This window comes from Caretta caretta, chromosome 2, assembly GCF_965140235.1.
Source record: "Caretta caretta isolate rCarCar2 chromosome 2, rCarCar1.hap1, whole genome shotgun sequence".
Taxonomy (NCBI): Eukaryota; Metazoa; Chordata; order Testudines; family Cheloniidae; genus Caretta; species Caretta caretta.
In genome coordinates, this window is record NC_134207.1 from 92,776,804 (window position 1) to 92,797,891 (window position 21,088).

General features: G+C 40.3%; 1 protein-coding gene across 3 annotated transcripts in view; it reads right to left on the bottom strand.

Annotated features, from left to right (window-relative positions):
- Window positions 1-11,991: 11,991 nt before the first annotated feature.
- FAM210A (family with sequence similarity 210 member A) overlaps window positions 11,992-21,088 on the bottom strand; it is a 31,217-nt gene continuing 22,120 nt past the window's right edge. For all 3 annotated transcript variants that reach the window (XM_048840190.2, XM_048840188.2, XM_048840189.2), the window contains exons 2-4: window positions 18,894-19,385; window positions 15,824-15,935; window positions 11,992-13,128 (exon numbers count right to left, since the gene is read on the bottom strand). In XM_048840190.2, coding sequence (XP_048696147.1) covers window positions 12,829-13,128; window positions 15,824-15,935; window positions 18,894-19,354 — 873 coding nt within the window. In that variant the 5' untranslated portion in view covers window positions 19,355-19,385 and the 3' untranslated portion in view covers window positions 11,992-12,828. The remainder of the gene's footprint in view (window positions 13,129-15,823; window positions 15,936-18,893; window positions 19,386-21,088) is intronic.

Genomic DNA, 21,088 nt, shown 5'->3' on the forward strand with positions numbered 1-21,088 from the left:
TGCTTCAGCCAATGTGTCCATTTCAGGCTACCATCTTCACCAGTTGTACTCAATGGTGGCCAGACTATGTCCAGCTGAAGACCACACTGCCAGGAGCCTGGAGAACACACCTACTATTTAAAATGGAGCAGACTCGCTTATCATTAGTGGGGGGGGGAGGGAAAGGGCGGGTGAAGATGGCCCGTGGAAGGTACATGTTCCCACCATACAATGCATCAGTCGAATACTAAGACGTTGTACCCGTAACAGTTTCCATTCACGGATCTCAAAGTACTTTCCGAACTAACTCCACCTCACAGCAGCCTGCACAGTAGGTGCCGGTTCCTCTTTTACAGCTGGGGAGACAGGCAGAGGTAGGGCATGGCTGGTCACAGAGGCATCTGGCAATGCTAGGAACAGACCTCCACATCCTCTTGACGCTGAGTCCCCTATTCTTTGACTGCTTGCCTCCTTGTGTTACTGCTGTAATAAAAATCACTGTATCGCAGAGAAGTTGCTGCCTTGTACTGCACTGGTTTTCTTTCTCCCACTGAGGATATTAGGCAAGCAGCCAGGATGTAGCCACATCTTATTGAGAGAAAATGGTGTTTTCCTGACAGAAGGCTAAGCTCCACCCTGGAGCTCCAGAAGCTTCCCTGAATGCCAACTCCAGCTCACGCCTGATTAAATTAACATTTCCAGACACTGCATTGATTGGCAGTGTAGTGAGTAGAAAATTCTCATTTAATCTAGCTCTCAGTGTGCCATAGAGGTAGTTTCAGACAGCTTGACCTACATTTTACCCCACAGAAAAGGAAGCACTTAGGGAAAATAAACCTACTTTTCACAGTGGTGTGGATTTTGCTCAACCTTATTCCGTGTGTGTGTGTGTGCGTGCACCTATGTATGGTTATAGTATTAGTCTGTAACTGACCCAGGTTTGCTTTACTCAGCAGTGGCAAAGTTATTAGTCCATATTAAGTTTAAATACCCTTTAAAAGGGAAAGATTTTGATGTGTATAGCACTTTGATTGGGTCGAGAGCAGCAGAAAAATGTCAGGGGCTGGTTATTATATGACTATAGTCTGAGCATTACTAATGCTTTTCAATTTGCCTAGATCTATACAACTTTGCAGCTCAGTCCATGTTGATAGGGAGGGGATTTTTGTCAATGTGCTGAAGAGAAACTTTTTGTTAAGGCCCTACTCAGACCGTCATTATAAGGCCAGATGGGACTATTGGGAATCATCCAGTCTGGCTTCTTTTATAACACAGGCAAGAGGACTTCCCTGAAGCAGTTCCTATTGGAACCAGAACAGATCTTTCAGAAAAACATCTAAACTTGATTAAAAAATTTCCAGTGATAGAAAATCCACCACAGCCCTAGGTAAGTTGTTCCAATGGTTAATTACCCTCACTGTTAAAAATGTGCACTTTATTTCCAGTCTGAATTTGTCTAGCTTCAATTTCCAGCCATTGGATCTTGTTATGCCTTTCTCTGTTTGATTGAAGAGCCCTTTATTACCAAATTTCTATTCCCTACGTAAGCACTTATACACTGTGATCAAGTCACCCTTGAACCTTCTCTTTCAGCCAGACAGATGTAGCTCCTTGAGTCTATTCTCTGTAAGGCATGTTTCCCAAGCCGTTAATATTCTCAGGGCTCTTCTCTGAACCTTTACCAATTTATCAACATCCTTCTGGAACTGCGGACACCAGAACTGGACACAGCATTCCAGTAAAGGTTGCACCAGTGACAAAACCAGAGGTAATTTAACCTCCCTACTCCTACTTGATATTTCCCTGTTTACACATTTCAGGGTCACAATGGCCCTTTTGGCAACAGCGATCCACCATTATTACCTTTCCCTCCCCCAAGTCCTTTGTAGACTCACTACTTTCCACGATATAGTCACTTATCCTGTAAGTACGGCCCACATTGTTGGCGGGGACTCATAAGGGGAACTTAGGCATTGCAGGACTCAGGGTTCCTTCACAATGCATGAGGATAGTCGGGTTCCTAAAAATGGGATTCTTAGAAGCCAGTAAGCTGAGTGGGGAGCCACCTCAGTTACCAGTAGGAAATACTCTGAGGGGTGTGGATTAAGCCCTGTCCCTCCAAGGGATTTAGGTGGCTAACTCTGGCACCTCCCTCCTCTCGATGTTCACAGATGTAAACCCTCTCCTGGAGTTAGGTGTCTAAGCCAAGTCAGTCATTTTTCAAGAAAAACAAGGAGGAGGTGCCACCTGCCCCTGATGACCTTTAGCCCAGGGGTAGGAGCACTCCCTCAAGGTTATAGAGGAAATGAGTTTAAAGCCCCTGTCTGCCTGATGTGGATCAGGAACTCGAAGTGCGGTCTTGCCCAGACCCCAGGGATACAGGCTGTTCTGGGGTGGTCTTGTGCACTCTCTCCTGCTGGAGCTGTACCACTGTGTATAAATAATTAAATACACACTGGGCCAGAGAGAGTGTGTGACAACAGCTTGGCGACTAGGGCACTCACCTGGGACATGGGAGGCCCAGGTTCCAGGGCCCCTGCTCTAATATTTAAGTATTTATACAAAGTGGAACAGAGACTGAGACATCCCCCAGAATACCGCATAGCCTAGTGGTCAGGGCACTCTCCTGAGAGGGGGAAGACACACATCAGGGGGAAATTGAACCAGGCTCTCCTATATCCTGGGTGTGTGCTCTAACCACCCAACTAAAGGTTGTAAGGGTGGGGGCACCTCCTCCTCCATCATCTGTGTAGTTTTAGACGTGTTTAGAGCAGGCCTACTGGGTTAGACCTATAAGACAAGGTAGGCAAGAAAACATCTTAGTCTTTGGGTCCCTGCTCCTTGTTCTTGCACATGACTTTACATTTGACCATTTACCTGCAAACTCTGTCTGTGATAATTCTATTTTCTTTTAGATCACTGATAAAAATTGTGAAGATATAGGTAGGAACTGAGAACCTGAGCCAAGTGGCTCTTAACTATATTGACGAGATTACCTTTGCCCTCCAAGTGACTTGACCCATGTTGCAATTTGAAAAAATAAACCAGTTCTTTGTATTTGTTAATGGATTTTACTAAAAAGAACAAGCAAATAAATGTAAAATTGAGCAAACATAACCCTGACTAAACTACTACATTTTAACTACAAATAGAACAATACATGGTAGTAACTGAGATTTAATCAATGGGTTTATATATCAAATCACCCATTCAATACCGCATGTAATCAAACCAAATGAACCATGAGGTTGACTCAGAAAAGGATTGCTCTTGCTAATCCTGCTTTGGGAGAAAGGAGAAGCCAGTTTCCTTCACTCTAGACTTCAGCCAGCAGTGCACTTCCAGACTCTTCTGCCTTCTCTTCCTCCATCTGCAGGACAGGAAGGGTCTCTCAGAAGATCACTTGGATGTTCTTCTTCAGCACACTGAAATCATCTATAATCTGAAAGGTATCCCACGACACCTCACGGATTATTTATGTGTGAAGCAAATCTGGTTACTTTGGCTCATATATCCTGTAAATGAAAGGTTGAGATAATTACACTAAGCCTAAATATTTGTTGTTGTTTTTTAGCAGTCACTGGTACAATATAGGTGACATGTAGCAGTTGAAGTCTCAGTGAGTGATGTGTTTATACATATTCAGTACTATATATGAGTGATAACTTCATAATCCACTTATGGCTTTATCCTTTACAAAAAAGAAAAAATAATGTTCTAAATAATCTTGTATATTCTACGTATACCATGCTATGCCTATACATAAGAAAATAATGTCAGACAGATATAGCCATATCTCAAAAGCCACTTTTGATCTCATGCAAAATTATGCTGCAAAAGGGAAGGGTCATTAGGTATGTAAATATTCGCCATCTGACAGTAGTGTTGACAAAATAATGTGCTCATCAATGGTAGAACTTTACACTTTTGTGAATGAACTCTGCTCCCATAATGTACATATTTATGCACCAGCAGTTTAGTTAGTTATGTACAGAGTGTCTGTGTGCGTGACACTCATTATGCAGGTACGTGTAAATGTATATGCCTAAATGCAGCATCCCAGACACTAACTGCAGAAAGATCCTATATTTCTCGGAAGTACTGTAGTAGTGACGACATAGAGTTCTCACAAGCTACTTCCTGTGCAAAACTGTAGTGGTCTTCTTCGTGCATAGTTTGCTTCCTGTCTTAATTTGCACTGATTCTCTAATGTAAACCATGTCAAGAAGTAAATCGTTCTACTCCTGACTAACCCGGACTATAGTTTAAGTTTTGAAGTTATCAGTAAAGGAGACAAAACAAGATGCTTGAAAGCTTCTCCTTAAGAATTAAAGCAATAATGGCATGGCCACAATGTGTATTTTATTATAATATTGTGTTAGCTTGAATGTTTTAAACACCTGCCTGTTTGAGGAAGAGACATCCTAAGTGAGTGTTACACAGTGCATTGGTGGTGTACTAGAGTATGGGGCTGGATCCTACCACATGCTGAGTGCCAAAGATCAATGGGAGCTGACAGTGTTCAACAGCTCTCAGCATTGGGTCTCTTCAGTACCATTGCGCTATAAAATTATCTCTGCTCTATAAGTTTCCTTCCTTTCTTGTTCTCTTAGGAAGCAACTGCATAAATAAACTATGAAAAATCTTTCATTTATCTTCCTCTGGAATTCTTTGTGCCTGAAAAAAAGCAAAGAAACCTCATTTTCCCAAAATGACTCTGTGTTGCCTGTACATTTTTCTCCCCTATGATTGTCCAATCAACTCATCAGAATAAAAAACAAACTTAATGTTACAAACTGCCCTGCGGGCTTATGAAATCAAGATGTATTCTTTCTACTTAAAAGATCATCGTCATCAAAACAGCCAGATAACTGCCAGGGGATAATTATGATTCTGTAATTATTATTGTTGCTGACAGTAAATGATGTACGAGGAAGAATACAGCTTGATTTTCTAAGCTGAACCCCCCCAGAGGAGACACAGACAATCAGAAAACTTGTTTTGACTAGAACACTGAACAAACTTGACAGAGAAGTTACAAAAGGAAAAAAACACTTGCATACTCTCTACCAAGCTGAAGGGGATTCTACTGCATTTAAAGGCTGCACCTCAGTGACCAATAATCTGGGCAATGAAAAACGAAAAGTAGAAGGAATAGGCTTTTTTGTTTTCTTTTAATAAAATACAAGGTTTTAAATACTTAAAAGTTCACACGATAACAAGCAAGAGCCTTTTATAAACTGGTTTTTAGCACCCTGTGCAAACATGACTGGCTTTCAGTGATGTAATACCAATTATATAATACTTATACACTGCCCTGCTCTGACTCTTCCCTCCTTAATACACTTTCTCTATGTAATACGCCTTCTCTATTGAGATGATCACTAAAATTATTGCTTCCTTGGTGAAGATGCATCAAAGGCTGGATTTTTTCCCCCAGCCACTACTGGTGACTTGATAAACAATTTTTTTAATGACAGGTTTCAGAGGAACAGCCGTGTTAGTCTGTATTCGCAAAAAGAAAAGGAGTACTTGTGGCACCTTAGAGACTAACCAATTTATTTGAGCATGAGCTTTCGTGAGCCACAGCTCACTTCATCAGATGTGTACCGTGGAAACTGCAGTTTCCACGGTACACATCTGATGAAGTGAGCTGTGGCTCACGAAAGCTCATGCTCAAATAAATTGGTTAATTTTTTTAATAGAGACAGAAGGGAGGACCCTCCAATGACATTCACATTCTTCGGTTGAACTGCCAAAATCACTTCCTGCTTTGGAACTCTAGCCTTAAGGGTTAGCCTCTGCTAAAGTGGGCTATCAAATGATGTGTTTGTAATGGTCTTGCACAAAGAAATGTTAGTTTAGGCATTTTAAAAACAAGATCAACTTGATTAAACATGAACCAGTGGGCTGCAACTTGTCAGGCTTTAACATCCCAATGGAGGCAAGCCTTTTGTTTTGTTTTTTCAAGGAATATTAATTTTTCCACCCTTTCTTACACTAAACACGCAATTAAAATCAGTTATCTGTTTTGAGGCTCCTGAGCTAAGGAGGCAGCTGCTAGGTGTCTGTTTCCTGTTTGTACTAGTTGTAAATATAGCTCCTCAGAACCAATGCACCAGCTTGTAATATTGCCAATAATAATGAAACACCACTGAAACTGCATTTATAACATTTTTATTTTTACAATAGGTGTCTGAAAGAATGCAGGTACAGATGCTATAAAGTGATTTAAATAAGACCGCTCATCCGCCTGTGGCCAAAGAAAAGAGCACACAAAAATATAAAATACAGCATCAGTTCTTTAGCCCAAATAATATGGTCCCCATGTTCACTTTCAGGTTTCAATTGTAGGGAGATGAAAGCAATGCCCATTTGAGAAGAAAGGAAGTTAATTTGGGTATAAAATAAGCAACAACAGCTACAGCAGCTGCACTGAGCTAGTGAAATAAATGAAAATGAAATGGGGCGGGGAGGGGAAGGAGGAGGAGAACACAAACCAGGAGAGCTATCAGCATTATCATTTCAGTAGTTGGAAGCCAAAGAAAAAAGACCATCTGTACCAGTATTTTACTTAACCTTTTACCAGTTATGGTTAATCCCTTATAACTATTATCTGTAATCTGGATCTAGTAATTGCAATGTATTTTTCCTTCAGGGCCTCCAGAACATTTTACTGCAACTATTGTTTGCATTTTTTTGCTTAAGAGCCACTGGCACCCTTCCTTTCCCAAGATTTATTATGTCTATTTAAGCCACTATGGCAGGCATGGTTGCTTTGCGTTAGACATCTCAATAAATGGCCTGCATTTCAGAAATGCTGAGCACCACTGAACTCTCACATTAGAAGCTTTGGAGTAGTAGATCTTCACTGCAGAGTTAATGCAAGTGTTTGGCACCTGGGTTCGCCTAATCTGGGTTTGAGCATCCACACTACAAAGCCATACTTGAGTTAATGTGTCTACCTGGTGCTGCATGCAGGTGGGTCACTAGGCCTTTGGGGTGTGTGTATAAAATGGTCACTTACCCGTATTGTAACTGTTGTTCTTTAAGCTGTGGGCGCAGATGAGTAGTCCACTCCAGTGTGTGTGTGCCCGAGCCAGAAACAGTTTCTGCTGCAGTAGCCATCAGGGCAGTGCACACACTGTGCATCGCCTTGTGGCCCCTCCCAAGGGTCTATAAGGTAACACCGCCCTGTTTCCCCTCCCCCCAGTCCCTTCACACCAGCATGGCCTCCAATGCATTTGCAGAGGGGCTGGAGGGTGGGGTATTTGTGACATGTGGATGCAGACAAGTTACAGTACAGGTAAGTAACTGTTTTTTCTTTGAATGGATGCAGATGTCTATTGCATTCAGGTGAGTCACAAGCTGCATTGTAGGCAATGGGACTTGGAGGCTATTTAAAGAGTGACTGAAATATGACCTTGCCAAAGTTTGCATCGTCCCTTGAAGCTGTTCCATTCAGTCATCATTATGCCACAGCATTATGGAGGGCCAAGTAGCAGCCCTGCAAATGTACAGGATAAGTACATCATTCAGAAAATCTATATACGTTGCTTGAGCGCTCTTCAAGGGTGCAGAAAGACATGGCAGAGGAGATGTATTGGCCAAACCATAAGCAGCAGTAACAAAAGATAGGATTCATCTGGAGCAGTGGTTCTAAATCCGTGGGCTGCTTGTGGCCCAATCAGAACACAGCTGCAGCCCATGTGACATCCTCAGGGCCATACAGGTAGTATATGTATTGTGTGGATGCGGCCCACATAACAGAGGGAGCTGCATATGCGGCCCACAATGATAAATAGATTGAGAATCACTGATCTAGAGCCTGCCTGGCCCGTCAGCCTACCCGCATAAAATCAAGGAGGCTGGCTAAATTACTTAACCATGTCTACATGAACAGGCAAGGCCCTTCTTAATCCAAGGTATGTAAACACTCTTCTTGCTGACCAGCCTGCGCTTTCAGAAAGAACAGGGGTGGGTACATTGTCTGATTGAAGTGGAAGCCTGACACCACTTAATTTAAAAACTTTGGGTGAGGCCCCAAAGCTACCTTGTCCTTAAAAAAACCCCAAGATGTGATGACAATAGGAAAGGTCATTTTCTGAGAAAAAATATTACTAGGCGCAAGTAGCCAAAAAGTTCAACTGGATGGCCCATGAAAGCAGCTAACACTATTAAGCTCCCAAAGTGGAACTGATGCTTTTGCAGGTGGATACAGGTGAGTAGGTCCCTGGAGAAACACTGTTCTCTCATAAACAAGGGGGTGAATGGCAGAAATGGATGCCAGGTCACCCTTCAGGGAACCGAAGAAAAGGCCAGACAATTTCAGACACTGGAACTATTCCACCCTTGCTACTCACTCTCATAGGATGAGTCTCTTGAGCGGAAGCCCGAAGTAGAAAAATGCTTCCACTTACCTAAAGGTGGCCCTGGTTGATTAGCGTGGGCTGTTGGGGGCCTGGATGTAGGACCGACCCATGATGCTGTGAGAGCTGATCTGGGCGAGGCTGTAGAAGTTCCACTGAGAGGCTGCAAAGTTCTGACTAGCTTTGACGAAGCCCAGGTAATTAGAATAATCTTGGTGTGATCCTGCTTACTTTGAAGATGACTTGCAGGATAAATGGAATTAGGGAAAGGTATACTGTAGGCCTTATCTCCATTTCAATAGAAAGGCATTAGTCAATCAGCCAGCACTGAAGCCAAACAGTTCTTGTCTTTTGTAGCAAACAGGTCAACTGATGTGATGCCCCCCTACCAGGAAAATAGATCTCAAATTTTTCCAAAGTATTCTAGCATCTGTTTCACTAACACCATACAGGAAGGTAAAAATCACTTTCCTACACCTGTTCACTACTCCTCTACTTATGCATTCATGGATTTCATTAGTCCTGTTTGCCATAGCATAATCCTGGGTGCACACATTGTTGCTTGTCTACTATGACCTCTAGATCCAGTCACTGCTTTCCATGATAGTCTCTGCTCCCGCCATCCATTTAGCTTTTTAAAAAAGACATTGTTTGAACGTGCCTAGCTTACCACGTGCTCTAATGGCTCTGTCTGAGTGCCCTCGCCTTATCATTACTTACACTTCTTTTATCAGCAGTGCTTTTATATTTACTTCCAGCTCACTGACTACTACTGGCAGGCCTACTACCAAACCCGGTTGTATCCCACTAGAAACACTGTCAGTCACTATTGCTGCTTTATTGATGACTAATTTTGAGATAGATCAGCTAGCCAGTTCTTAATCCAGTGAATGTGTATTGCAATGATAGTGTTATATCATTGCTGAGTCTGTTTTTCAAATGCATGAGTAGGAAGATAGCTGGCCTGCAGGTTTTTTTTTTTTTTAAAGTACAAAATTATGACCAGCAATTACACTGTTCAAAGCTGTCAAAGGGAAAATTTAATTTTTAGTAAAACAAAACGTGGCCATAGCACTTTATCCTGTGCCCCAAAGATCTAGAATCATAGAATATCAGGATTGGAAGGGAGCTCATCTAGTCCAACCCCCTGCTCAAAGCAGGCCTAATCCCCAACTAAATCATCCCAGCTAGGGCTTTGTCAAGCCTCACCTTAAAAACCTCTAAGGAAGGAGATTCCACCACCTCCCTAGGTAACGCATTCCAGTGCTTCCCCACCCTCCTTGTGAAAAAGTTTTTCCTAATAGCCAACCTAAACCTCCCCCATTGCAACTTGAGACCATTTCGCCTTGTTCTGTCATCTGCTATCACTGAGAACAGTCTAGACCCATCCTCTTTGGAACCCCCTTTCAGGTGAAAGCACCTATCAAATTCCCCCCTCATTCTTCTCTTCTACAGACTAAATAATGCCAGTTCCCTCAGCCTCTCCTCATAAATCATGTGTTCCAGCCGTCCCGCTGGACTTGTTCCAATTTTTTCACATCCTTTGTATGGGGGCCCAAAACTGGACACTACTCCAGCTGAGGCCTCACCAATGCCGAATAGAGGGGAATGATCACATCCCTCGATCAGCTGCTGGCCATGTTCCTCACACAACCCCTGTGAGGTAGATACTATTTGATTACTGCATTGTCACCTTTATATAGCTGGTGAAGTCGAGATTAAGGGTTTTATCCTACGCTCTTAATGGGCGCTTTGCCATTGACTACAACGGGGGCAAGATCAAGCCCTAATGGTATGTGTACACTGCAATGTAAGACTAAGGTCTTGGTGTTTGTAAGCCTGGCCTTGAGAATTCATACTGTGTACTGACCCTATGGTTAGAATTTCTGGACCCAGCTCCCCTTCCTACACTCAGCTGTCTACACTATGCAGAGCTGCGTCAAGCCAGCATACCTAGGCTTCCTAGCACCCTCCCCAGCTGTAGCCCCGCTAGCCATATTTGTGGTACATTGTGGGAAAACTTGACTGTCTAGCCCGTGGCACTTAGCTGGAAGTTGTCACAGCCCACCAACACACGCTGCCAAGTCATCTTTTGGGTCTGCACATTTCCAGACCCTGAAGCCAGCAACATGGAGAAGACACCCTTTGAAGAACTTCGGCTTAGGCTGTCACACCTGTTTCAGGGAACAGGCAGCGCTTCCATGAAGCACTAGCAGACATTTCAGCAGTGTTTTCTGACCTACCAAAGGCACCCGTTGGATGAAGGGGATAATGATATAGGCATGGCAGACTCCAACTGGCTCATGCCGCTGGGGACAGCTACTGGTGGCCCCTATGTAGACTGCTCCTTCTGGAGCAGGGCCACAAGCACAGACTGGTGGGATCACATAGTCAAGCAGACATGGGATGACCAAAAATGACTTCGTAACTTTTGGTGATGAAAGTTACATCCCTAGAGCTTTTTGAGCCACTTACCCCAAGCTTCCAGTATCAACACATGCATGAGAGCCAACATGCCACTCCAGAAGCGGATTGCTATAACTCTCAGGAAATGTGCTACCCCAGACTGGTACAAGGCCACTGCTAACCAGGCTGGTGTTTGAAAAATCAACTGGTGGCAGAGGTTTGTCACAATCAGGTACCTGCTTTACCCACAGGTGGTGGACAAAAACAGTATCCCTGATGGAATTGCTGGTTTTGAGAATGGAGTTCCAAGCTGTGCTGGGGCCACTGATGTGCCCACAGTTTGCCCTCCTCAAAGAGCACATAAGGACAAACTGCAAAGGGTCCTACTCCATTGTTATGTAGGCCCTTGTGGAACACAGAAGCTGATTTATGGACGACAATGTGGCCTGTACTGGAAAAGTTCATGATACCTGGGTTTTCTGCCAGTTGGGAGTCTACCTTCATGGACAGGCTGGGACACTTGTCCCACCAAATAACATTGTTATAAATGGAGTTACTGTCCCCTCTGTTATTCTAGGGGACTCTGCTTTGCCCTGGCACAAGAAGGTTTAAATTACACTTTAAGCAGACATAGAACGTGGCTGAATGTGTTTGGCAGATTGAAATCATGACAGCACTGTTTACAGAACACTTATATTACCAGAACCATAAAACAAAGCAAAAGAGAACTGACATTGGATTAAACTAGAGCTGCTCTTTGCTCCTTGACCCCCAGTCAATCCTGCAATGTTGCTCTCTTTTCTTCTCCCCCTAAAAAACAAACCTTTGTGAAAGAAGTAGTGGAGGCCATCTTCTTGCTCCAAAGTGATACTTTTAACAGAAATAATGGAGAAGCCCACACCACACAGAAAAAATTCACTCCCCCTCTCTTGCTTCGATATAGATTTTGGCCAAATGAGTCATGAAATGATGGTGCCTCGATAGTCAGATTTTATACAGTTGCAGCAACAGACCTGGTATGATGATCAGGAACAGTGCACAAACCCTTACTCCAATGAGCAATTTTAGGTTAATCTGAAACCAGAAGAGTGTGTAGGGGAACTCGTTTTAAGTGTCTGATAAGATTCCTGCTTATTTGTGTTATCAGTCCTAATGACATCCGTGAAAATTCTCAAGTAAGTGAGCAACATTTGGGCCCACCACTATATTTTTAAAAATTATCACTATATGCCATCAGTAGGTGCAGACTTATCTCCCTTTCATTTTTATTATTGCAAGCTAGTACAAAGCGGAACACCTTCAGTAAATTACAGCATAATTCTGGATGAAAATGAATCAGTTATGCTTTAGTCCATACGCAGTTACAGTCAGTACATTTTATTCAATCCTATAACATTCTCAACTGTAATTCAACTTTATATAAAAACAAAAGTATACATGGCTACTGTAATTAACTCATCTTACTATAATTTTCAGTTGAAAGGCTTTTGAAAGTTTAAAGACATGTTTTAAAACAAAGATCCAGATCCCCAACTTGCGTAAGCTGTTTTAACTCAACTGAAGCCAGTGTAGCTATGACATTTTACGCTAGCTAAGGATCTGGCCCATTAGTTCACTCACTTGCAGCATCAGTGGTAACGGTTTGCCTCAGAGTTGAAATGGCAGTGGTTAGAGTGAGATCACTGCATATATAATATATGACTGAAAAGGAGAGGACTCCTTTCTCTCAAAAAGAAATCTGTATTCCCAGGGAATGGAGGAACCAGTCTGACACAATGCTGGTTCCCAGCTGACGGCCAGAATAATATTATGGATCTTAGAGAAGAATCTCAACTTACAAAAAACTGACCACCACTGTTGCCATTGCACATATGAATTTTTAATACTCGATTCATTTTCTCTTTTTTTTCTTTTTAAAAGAACTTTAGCATTAAAGAATTTACAGAAATCTTTAATCCTTCGAACACTAATATTCTCCACCCAGCCAAATGAAAGCTCAGCAGAAAGTCCATATCCAGATGCTCCAAAGGGTTAAATTGCATAATGTTTTGCACAACCAAAGCTAAGCATTTTCTTATTCTTTTCTTTTTTTAAATGAAACTTTATCTTTGGTTTCTTGTATTTTTTCTGTTATCCTATCCTTTGTTTCTTCCATCTTCTCTGTTATTCTATCCTTTGTTTCTTCCATTTTTTCACTAATCATGTCCCTGGTTTCCTCCATTTTCCCTGAGAGACGCTCTTTTGTTTCTTCCATTCTATCCTGTAGGTATTCCGTTACCGGAGGGGGCGTGGACATGTAGCCATGCTTACGAAGATACTTGACAGTAATGGATGTTCCTCCTAAAGTTACAGTGTATCTGGCAGGAGTTGCAATCTTAAAGGAAACCAAAAAAGTATCAAAATTATGTGTAAATGGGATTGGATATTCTTTACAAAATTTCTCCATTTTTGTAAAAAGCTTATATTGGTCAACTCCAACTTTTAAAAAAAGGAGCTCCAGTTATAAGGAAATAAATTAACCCATTCTGAAGGGAATTCTTCAGAAAGGCACTTTCTCTCTCACATACACACACTTTCATTTGAAGTATCCCAAGTATTATAGGTTTGAAGAGATATACCAATGAGGCATAACTGCATGCACCCCTGAGATGTATCACTTCTGGGATGAAATACAGCAGCTGTTTAACATCACAAACAGTTTGCCCAACAAAGTCCATACCGGTACTTTGTTGGTGAAACTTGTTGGTCAGAGGTGTATTTTTTCACCCTCTGACAGAAAAGTTTTACTGACAAAAGTACCAGTGTAGACAAAGCTATAGTGAAAACAAGGTCTAAATGAACCCTCTGGATTGTGCTGTCTAATCTCTCATCCTTTATTGCTCCTTTTCTTCTCCTACCCAAATCTTTGTTCCCAGCTCTGATCTCCACATAATGATATATCATCATGAAATAAAAGTGGGAGGACAAATACTAATTCCTAATTCAGCGAGAGCTGAAGGTTTGGCAGCTCTTTAGCTACTTATAAATACTCTCTGAATCTGTCTCTCACTTTAAAATAATCTCACTTTGGTTAATTGCTCCTTACTGGAAAATACTAAACAATGCTATAAGACTTGACAGAAGCTTTGAAGGCCAGTCACTTTTACTACAGCTAGACACTGGTGTGGAATAAGACCGATAGGTTTTCTATTTGGGCTTAAGAAGTCATAATTTATCTTGTTATTGACAGTCACTGCACCCAGTAACAAAAGAGCAAGTTCCTAAAAATATTTTAAATACCATTTAAACAAAACAAAAATAAAAGAAAGCAAATGGCAAGCAGCCACCAGGATGATCTGATAACCCAGCACGCAAAGTAGGACTGAAAGAATCTGTTTCATTACAAGAAAACGCACAAAACAAATATTTTAAAGGTGATGTAAGATTAAATGCCAATTCATTTTTCATAAAGTTTACAATAGCAAAGATAAGTTAGTACTGAACGTAAACTGTATTTTCTACTGTTTTCTAGCAACAAAGCAGAATCAGTCCTAGTCTGCATCAAACCAGGCCCCTGATTATGTATAATTAAAAGGGACTCCTGCTTACTGAATAGAATTATCAAACCAGTGGCAACTGTTTATAAAAATTGTTTAGAAAACCCCTTTAATACTTATACATTCTATACTACCTTCTGGGATTCTATGACATCTAGCCTCTAGTTAATGGTTAAATGAAACCCTCTTGTTAAAAAGGGTATTTACTTTACAGGGAAATATTAACCCAATATCCAAAAATGAAGAATACTGGGAGAACTTGGCAGTTACCCCACAACGTGAGCATCTACAGAGGGGGCAGGAAATGTAACGGGAAGGGATAAAGTTGGTCAAATTAATATTCTCTTCCAAAAAGCAAAGATCCTCAGAAAAGATTACTAGCACACAATTTTAGATTATAAATTCTTTGGGGGCAGGAATTATCTTTTAAATATGTCTACACAAGTGACTAGCAAAATGGGGCCTGGATGTGGTTGGCCTCAAGACACCACCACCTGATGTTAAATAATAAGTCAACTCTGAGTAGGTACAGGGCCAGATTTTCATAATGTCACCTGCATTTATGAAAATGTCACCTGCATTTATGGACCTAGATAGGAGATGAGTATTTTTTAAACATGGCCCTTAAATTTACATCAGGCTTGATCCTACTGCCCTCCATTTCAATGGAAGCAGGATTGGACTCAATGCAAGAAATGTACATATACTTGGCACAGCCAAATCTCCGGACAATAGTACACATATGTACTATATACCAATCCAAGAATAGGTTGTGTTTATTATAAAATCTTTATATTTTAAATGCATACATCCATTGACTTTCTATAGGCACCAGTATACTAAACTGTTTAAATGGGCAAGTGTCTGTGCCTTTACTTCATCATCACTTTACTCAGGATAAAAGTTAGATACATAACTAGTAAAGCGCATTAAAACAATCAGATATATGCACAACAAAAGGACAACGTATCACAAATAAAGATGTTAATACTTAGCTCTTGTACAATGCTTTACACGTTCAAAGCACCGTACAAACAGATTTTGGATATTTTTTTCTGGGTTTAGATCTACATAATCTGATCTTTAAGTACTGTATTAGGACAATTGGACAATTAAATCCCAACTAAGTCAGTGACGAAAGCATAAGTACTAAACGAAAACATTCAGTAGAAAAAAAAATTGCACTGTCACCTGAAGAACTCAAAGCATTTAAACTGTCACGCTCTGGCTCTGTGAGTTACGTACAGGGAAAACAGAGGTATTACACTGGATTGTCACCACTTCTAGGGAACACCAAACAGCCATTCAACAACAAAAAATACCAGTTTAGGAATATTTTCTTGCGATGCAAAGGTGCTTAAAAGCACTATGATGACCCTTTTAACCTGAGTAATGTGAATATTTAGGTTTAAAACTTTCATTTTAAAAAGTCTAAACCATTAAGAGGGAGAACAGCGCTAATTTTTTCTGATCTAATAGAATTATTTAGACCACTGGGCGACGTCAGAACCAATTAACTATAATGGTACCTACCTTATACATTGCATATGCAGTTAATGCATATCCACTCTGAGAGTTTTTCAGAATGCTTACAATGCTTTCTGGTATGCCAATGAACTCTAGGAAAGGAACGACATTCACTCCTCTATCAAAGAAAAAAAGATATACATAAAAATGGGATGATGTTTGAAAGGATCATTAAAACTTGTAAATTGTACTAAAAAAATCATTTCTCTTCATTATTAGATTTAATGGTAAAAAGTTATATTTCAAAATGGTAGTTTCATTCAGCAAAGCATTTCTTAATCTAAGTAACATGCTCGTTTTTAAATAGATTTTCTGGTATGTTTGTATAACATGTAAACAAACAAGATTTTTACATTATTTGAAGAAATGAAAGTAATAAATTAGACCTGATGGTTTGAGATACTGCTTAATCAAACTGCTTCTGTCCCTATTTAGTATATTTGGAGGTAAGTAGATACACTGGTGCAAAGACAAAAAGTCATATTGATATAAACTGTGAAGGCTCTGTTCGTATGAGAACTGAGAACCAGCTTCAATCTAAGTGCTGGTCTTCACTAAGTGCCGGTCATCACAATCGATGCAGCAGGGATCAATTTAGCGGGTCGAGTGAAGACCTACTAAATCGATGGCAGAATGCTCTCTAGTCGACTCGGGTACTCCAGCTCTCCAAGAAGAGTAAGGGAAGTCGACCAGAGAGTGTCTCCCGTCGACGCAGTGCAGTGAAGACACCGGGGTAAGTCGACCTAAGCTATGTTGACTCCAGCTATGTTTTCACGTAGCTGGAGTAGCGTAACTTAGGTCAACTTACCCCACAGTGAAGACAAGCCTTAAGAGATGGAGACAGAGAACACAATATACTTGTTTGTTTTAAGATTAATTTGCAGCCTACCCCCATAACGAGGTATCCTGGTTCCAGTCCCTCACATTTCCTCTCCAGAGGCATTAAACCAGTGGTGGGCAAGACATTTTGCTGACGTTGACTATCTGCAGGCACGGCCCCCTGCAGCTCCCAATGGCCATGGTTCGCCGTTCCCGGCCAATGGGAGTATATGCAATTAATTATACAAGAAATGGATTCTCCGATATTTAGAACTATTGTTCTAACATTTAGTTTTGCCAGCGTCACTGAAAGCCTTAAGATTACCTGTACAGGATGTTCTATAAGTAGTATGCTATCGTAGTCAGCAAAATTTTCAACTTCTCTAAACTATTTTAGCGTTTTAGTCCTTATGCTGTGCATTATCAGTATCAGAAGGAATAAATACAGTACTGGAAATAGTGTGTTACCAAACTCTTGCTCTATAAAAGAAAGTGGCTTTTTTCAGCGTTAAACATTAAAATGTTAACTACTAAGTATTAGAAGACTCAGATTAGAAAACTAAGATGGGCCTAAATATGTTGACACTGCCCCTTTTAAATTTGTTGATAAATAACTTCAGACTTGAATAATTTAGCCCTATGCAACTATTATTCATGATCCAACTTACTTTTCACCTCAAGAATGTTCTGCTTTTCTAGTATGATATACTGAGGCTCTGCTTCTCACTAGTTTCTAATTAAATGTTTTCATCTGTGTCCATTTGTCAAACGTTTGTTTTAACTGCTAACTAAAGACTCAGACAAACTAGCTACACTGTACTCAGTCTAAAATGTCTGGATGTGAGCATCAACTTAGATCCATCCAAAGCAAAATATTTTAATAGCTTGGGACCTTTATTACTCTGAGATGGGCTAAATTTAGAATGACATTTGGATCTATAGCTCCTAGAAAGGGCAATTATGCCAGCTGGTTAGAGTAACTAAAACAAACACTTGTGTCATAATGCATTCTGATGTCAAAGGCCCATCCTTCCAGCCATAAACTATCATTGTTTCATGTCTTCTATTATTAAATATGCAACATGCACAGTCCAGAGATAAACAATTACTCAAATTCAACAAAAGTCACAGACTAATAAAACCTCCCTCTAATCTAAACTGATCTTGTAGCTGACATGAATATTGCTTATTCCAGTCAAGGTGAGTTTCCAAAACAGAAACACACCATTGTAAGTCTTTGGGATCCAGCAATTTCACATTAGATCTAGTGTGGCTAGACGAGAGTAGATGTTGTGGAGCGTTGATAAATTAGTTTTATTACAAGATGTACAAATACTAACAAGAAAAACAGAAAAAGCAGGATGATTGATGGTATCCAGAGCTCATATGCAAACATGTATGTATGTCTGGCAGTCTGTTCAAATGATGTCCAGACCTGAAATAGCACGGGCATTGCAAATAAGGACTGGAGTGTATTAGTAAGTGCTGCATACTCCATGCACACCTGACACTGCCAGTGCTTTTGTGAGGGTCCAAAAAAGAAAAGAATTAGTTTAAATAAAACCCCAGAAACAAAGCGTCACCATACTATACATTTTCATCCACCACATTGTTTTGGAGAAGTATGGGGGGAGAGATGACAACTAATCTCAGTGATAAAACTAGTTTCTTGGGAGGAATAGAAGCAAATGACACATTTTCTTAAGTTTCTACTAATGGGTCTAACCTAGACCACCAAACACGTGGTGAAACTGGAAGTTTTGGTTCCCAGTTCCTACTGGAGGATGGAAGATAAATAAGATAGTAAAGGATCAAAGAATTCTTCAAAGGCTTTGTGTCCCTCTCACAAAAAGCTTCTGAACACAAAGATGGGGGGTGGGAGGGAACTATATTTAAAAGGTAACATGTGAAATGGCTGGCTTTGTGGCTTAGCAGACAGCGCAACCATACAGGGAGACCTGGGGTGGAGCAGGGGGTTGAGCACCCCTGCGCCCGGAGAAAGCCGGCACCTATGATGTGTGCATTGTTTTATTTTGGTGACAATTACATTCCTTCCAAATGAAGATAAAGTATTTGGTATAGACAGACTTTCATTAACAATCTTGGGCTTTAGTACTAAAGACATGGAGTCTCCTTTTGCTGATGGAGTAAGTTGGGTAATTTCTGACACATAATAAGATCCATATTGCAGATGGTCTTATATATATTTGTCTCAGATTAACAGCAATAATGATCTTGTAACAAATCAGTAACTTACTTCATGGCTGCGTAGTAAAAGGATCCAAACCATACACTGGAAGTCAACAGATGCACTGGAATCATAACTTTTCCATACTGTTTAAAAGTTCTCTTGAACCTCTGAAAGAGACTAATTGATTTGTCTTGTAATGGATCAGGCTCTAAAGAACTTGATTCTACAGGGGTCCCCTGGGGTATATCACTAGCTGGTTTCAAAGGGTTTTCTTCCTTTTGTTCTTTGTGGTGAGTGCCTTCTGGTTGGGATGAAAATACATCCAATGACTTTCCTTCCTTTGAGAGATACAGTGTAGCAGATGCATGGAGACACTGTTTTTCAGGGCCCAATGCCAAAACCACTTTGCATCCAGTCTGAGGCAAGACTGGTTTCCCATTTAAGTGTTGAAGGAAACCAGTGCGATGTGGTACCAAACATGTCCGATGTGCCAGCTGAAACACAGTCTGTATTAAATTCCTTTGCATTCTGATGACTGATGAGAGCTTGCTACAGTTCCTAGGGAAAGCAAACAAGAAAAAAAGTTGATTTCTCTAAATTAAGAATGGCCATAATAATGGTATTTCAAAAGATTAATCTGCAACTTCTTCAATGTGACTTTAAAATCTGAGGATACTTTCAAGGGTTAGAAGAATAAAAAAGTATCATACTTAAGTGGATAGCAACTAAAGCGGTTTCCTTCTTTACTCAAGAAACTGAAAAGTTTTGCAGTTATTACCCAAATCATCTTAATGCTCATGTATTTAATATTCTGAAAAAAGTGTGCTGTTAAATTATCTTCCTCACACTGAAAATGCTCATTCTAATGCTTTATGTGTAACAGAGTGATCCTTTTAGCTGACATAAATATATCACAGCCTCACTGATTTGCTCTAATGACTGTATGGTGCGCTTTATTAGAATGAGGAAAACCATTAATACTATAGTGATACTGGATCAAATAATGTATTGATAATGGAGTTTAGTTTTAATGATCTACATTACTTTGTACTAAAATAGTAAAAACTATTTTTTGTTTTTTGTTAAACCAATGACATTTTCGTAATTCCAGACCTAACAATGGAATGCTGCTGTTGAATCTGTGCTGAGAAGTGGTGTGTGTCACTGTTGGATTTCAATTAACATGATGAAGTATTAGTAGTTACACTGTAATTCAGAATTTTTCGAACTATATATAACCCAGATGAACGTTGCATTTTAAATGCCTAGTGAGTATTTCTGAAAGTTCAGTAAGACCAGCTGACAGCTCACACACACTCACACACAAAACAAACACGAAGATAATTTCAAATAGTACACATAGATTCCAATGTCATGTTATTCACAAAAATTGCAAGTTTTAGGGCAATAAGTGAAATTTTAACTATTTCCTTTCATTTACATAATGTAGCACGTTATAGCCCAGCTGAATGGGGACCTCTACCTTAATTTTGCTCAGGTTAATGCTGGTTAAGTCAGTTGCTGCTCCACTTACCTTTCAAATCTGCCACTGATAGCACTTAGAATTTTAAATCCCATGAACAGTCTAAACCCACATTAGAAAACCAGTGGCATTTAATTGTACATCGCTGTCTCCCTTTAGATTTGACTTGTTTAAAAAACAAACAAAAACAAAAAAACCCACCCAACTTTGGCTGTATTCTGTATTTGGTAGTTGAGGTACAAAGTTAACATTTTTTAGCTTGCTAAGAAAGACTTCATGATGTAAATGGAAGACTTGGTAGCACACAAAAAATTGGGCATGGGCCTTTTGCTACTGTATGGGTGTATAATAGAATGAAAGACTTGGAAGGTTCTTGACCCTAGAAATACAATTCTTGTGTACACTAAAGACTCTGATGAATAGAGAATCAGGGAAACAGACATTACAAGACTGCAATTTAAGAGGGGAAAGGATTTTTCATCAATCTGAGGGTTGTCTACACAGGAACGGTTTACTCGGGAGACACACTTATTCTGGTACAAGAGTGGCTTTTTTCAGTAGGGAGTTTAAAGTTTATCCCAAGTGACATAAGTTAAACTTAAAAAAAAAAAAAAAAGGCATTCATATTGGAATACTGTCTACATGTTTTCTCACCTTTTGCAGTATACACAGGTATAATTAAACCAAAAGAGTAAGTCCACACTGCTTTGTCTAAAGAAGCTGTGACTTCCCTGTGTGAATCATAGCATCCACAAAACACTGTGCTTTTCCTTAACAA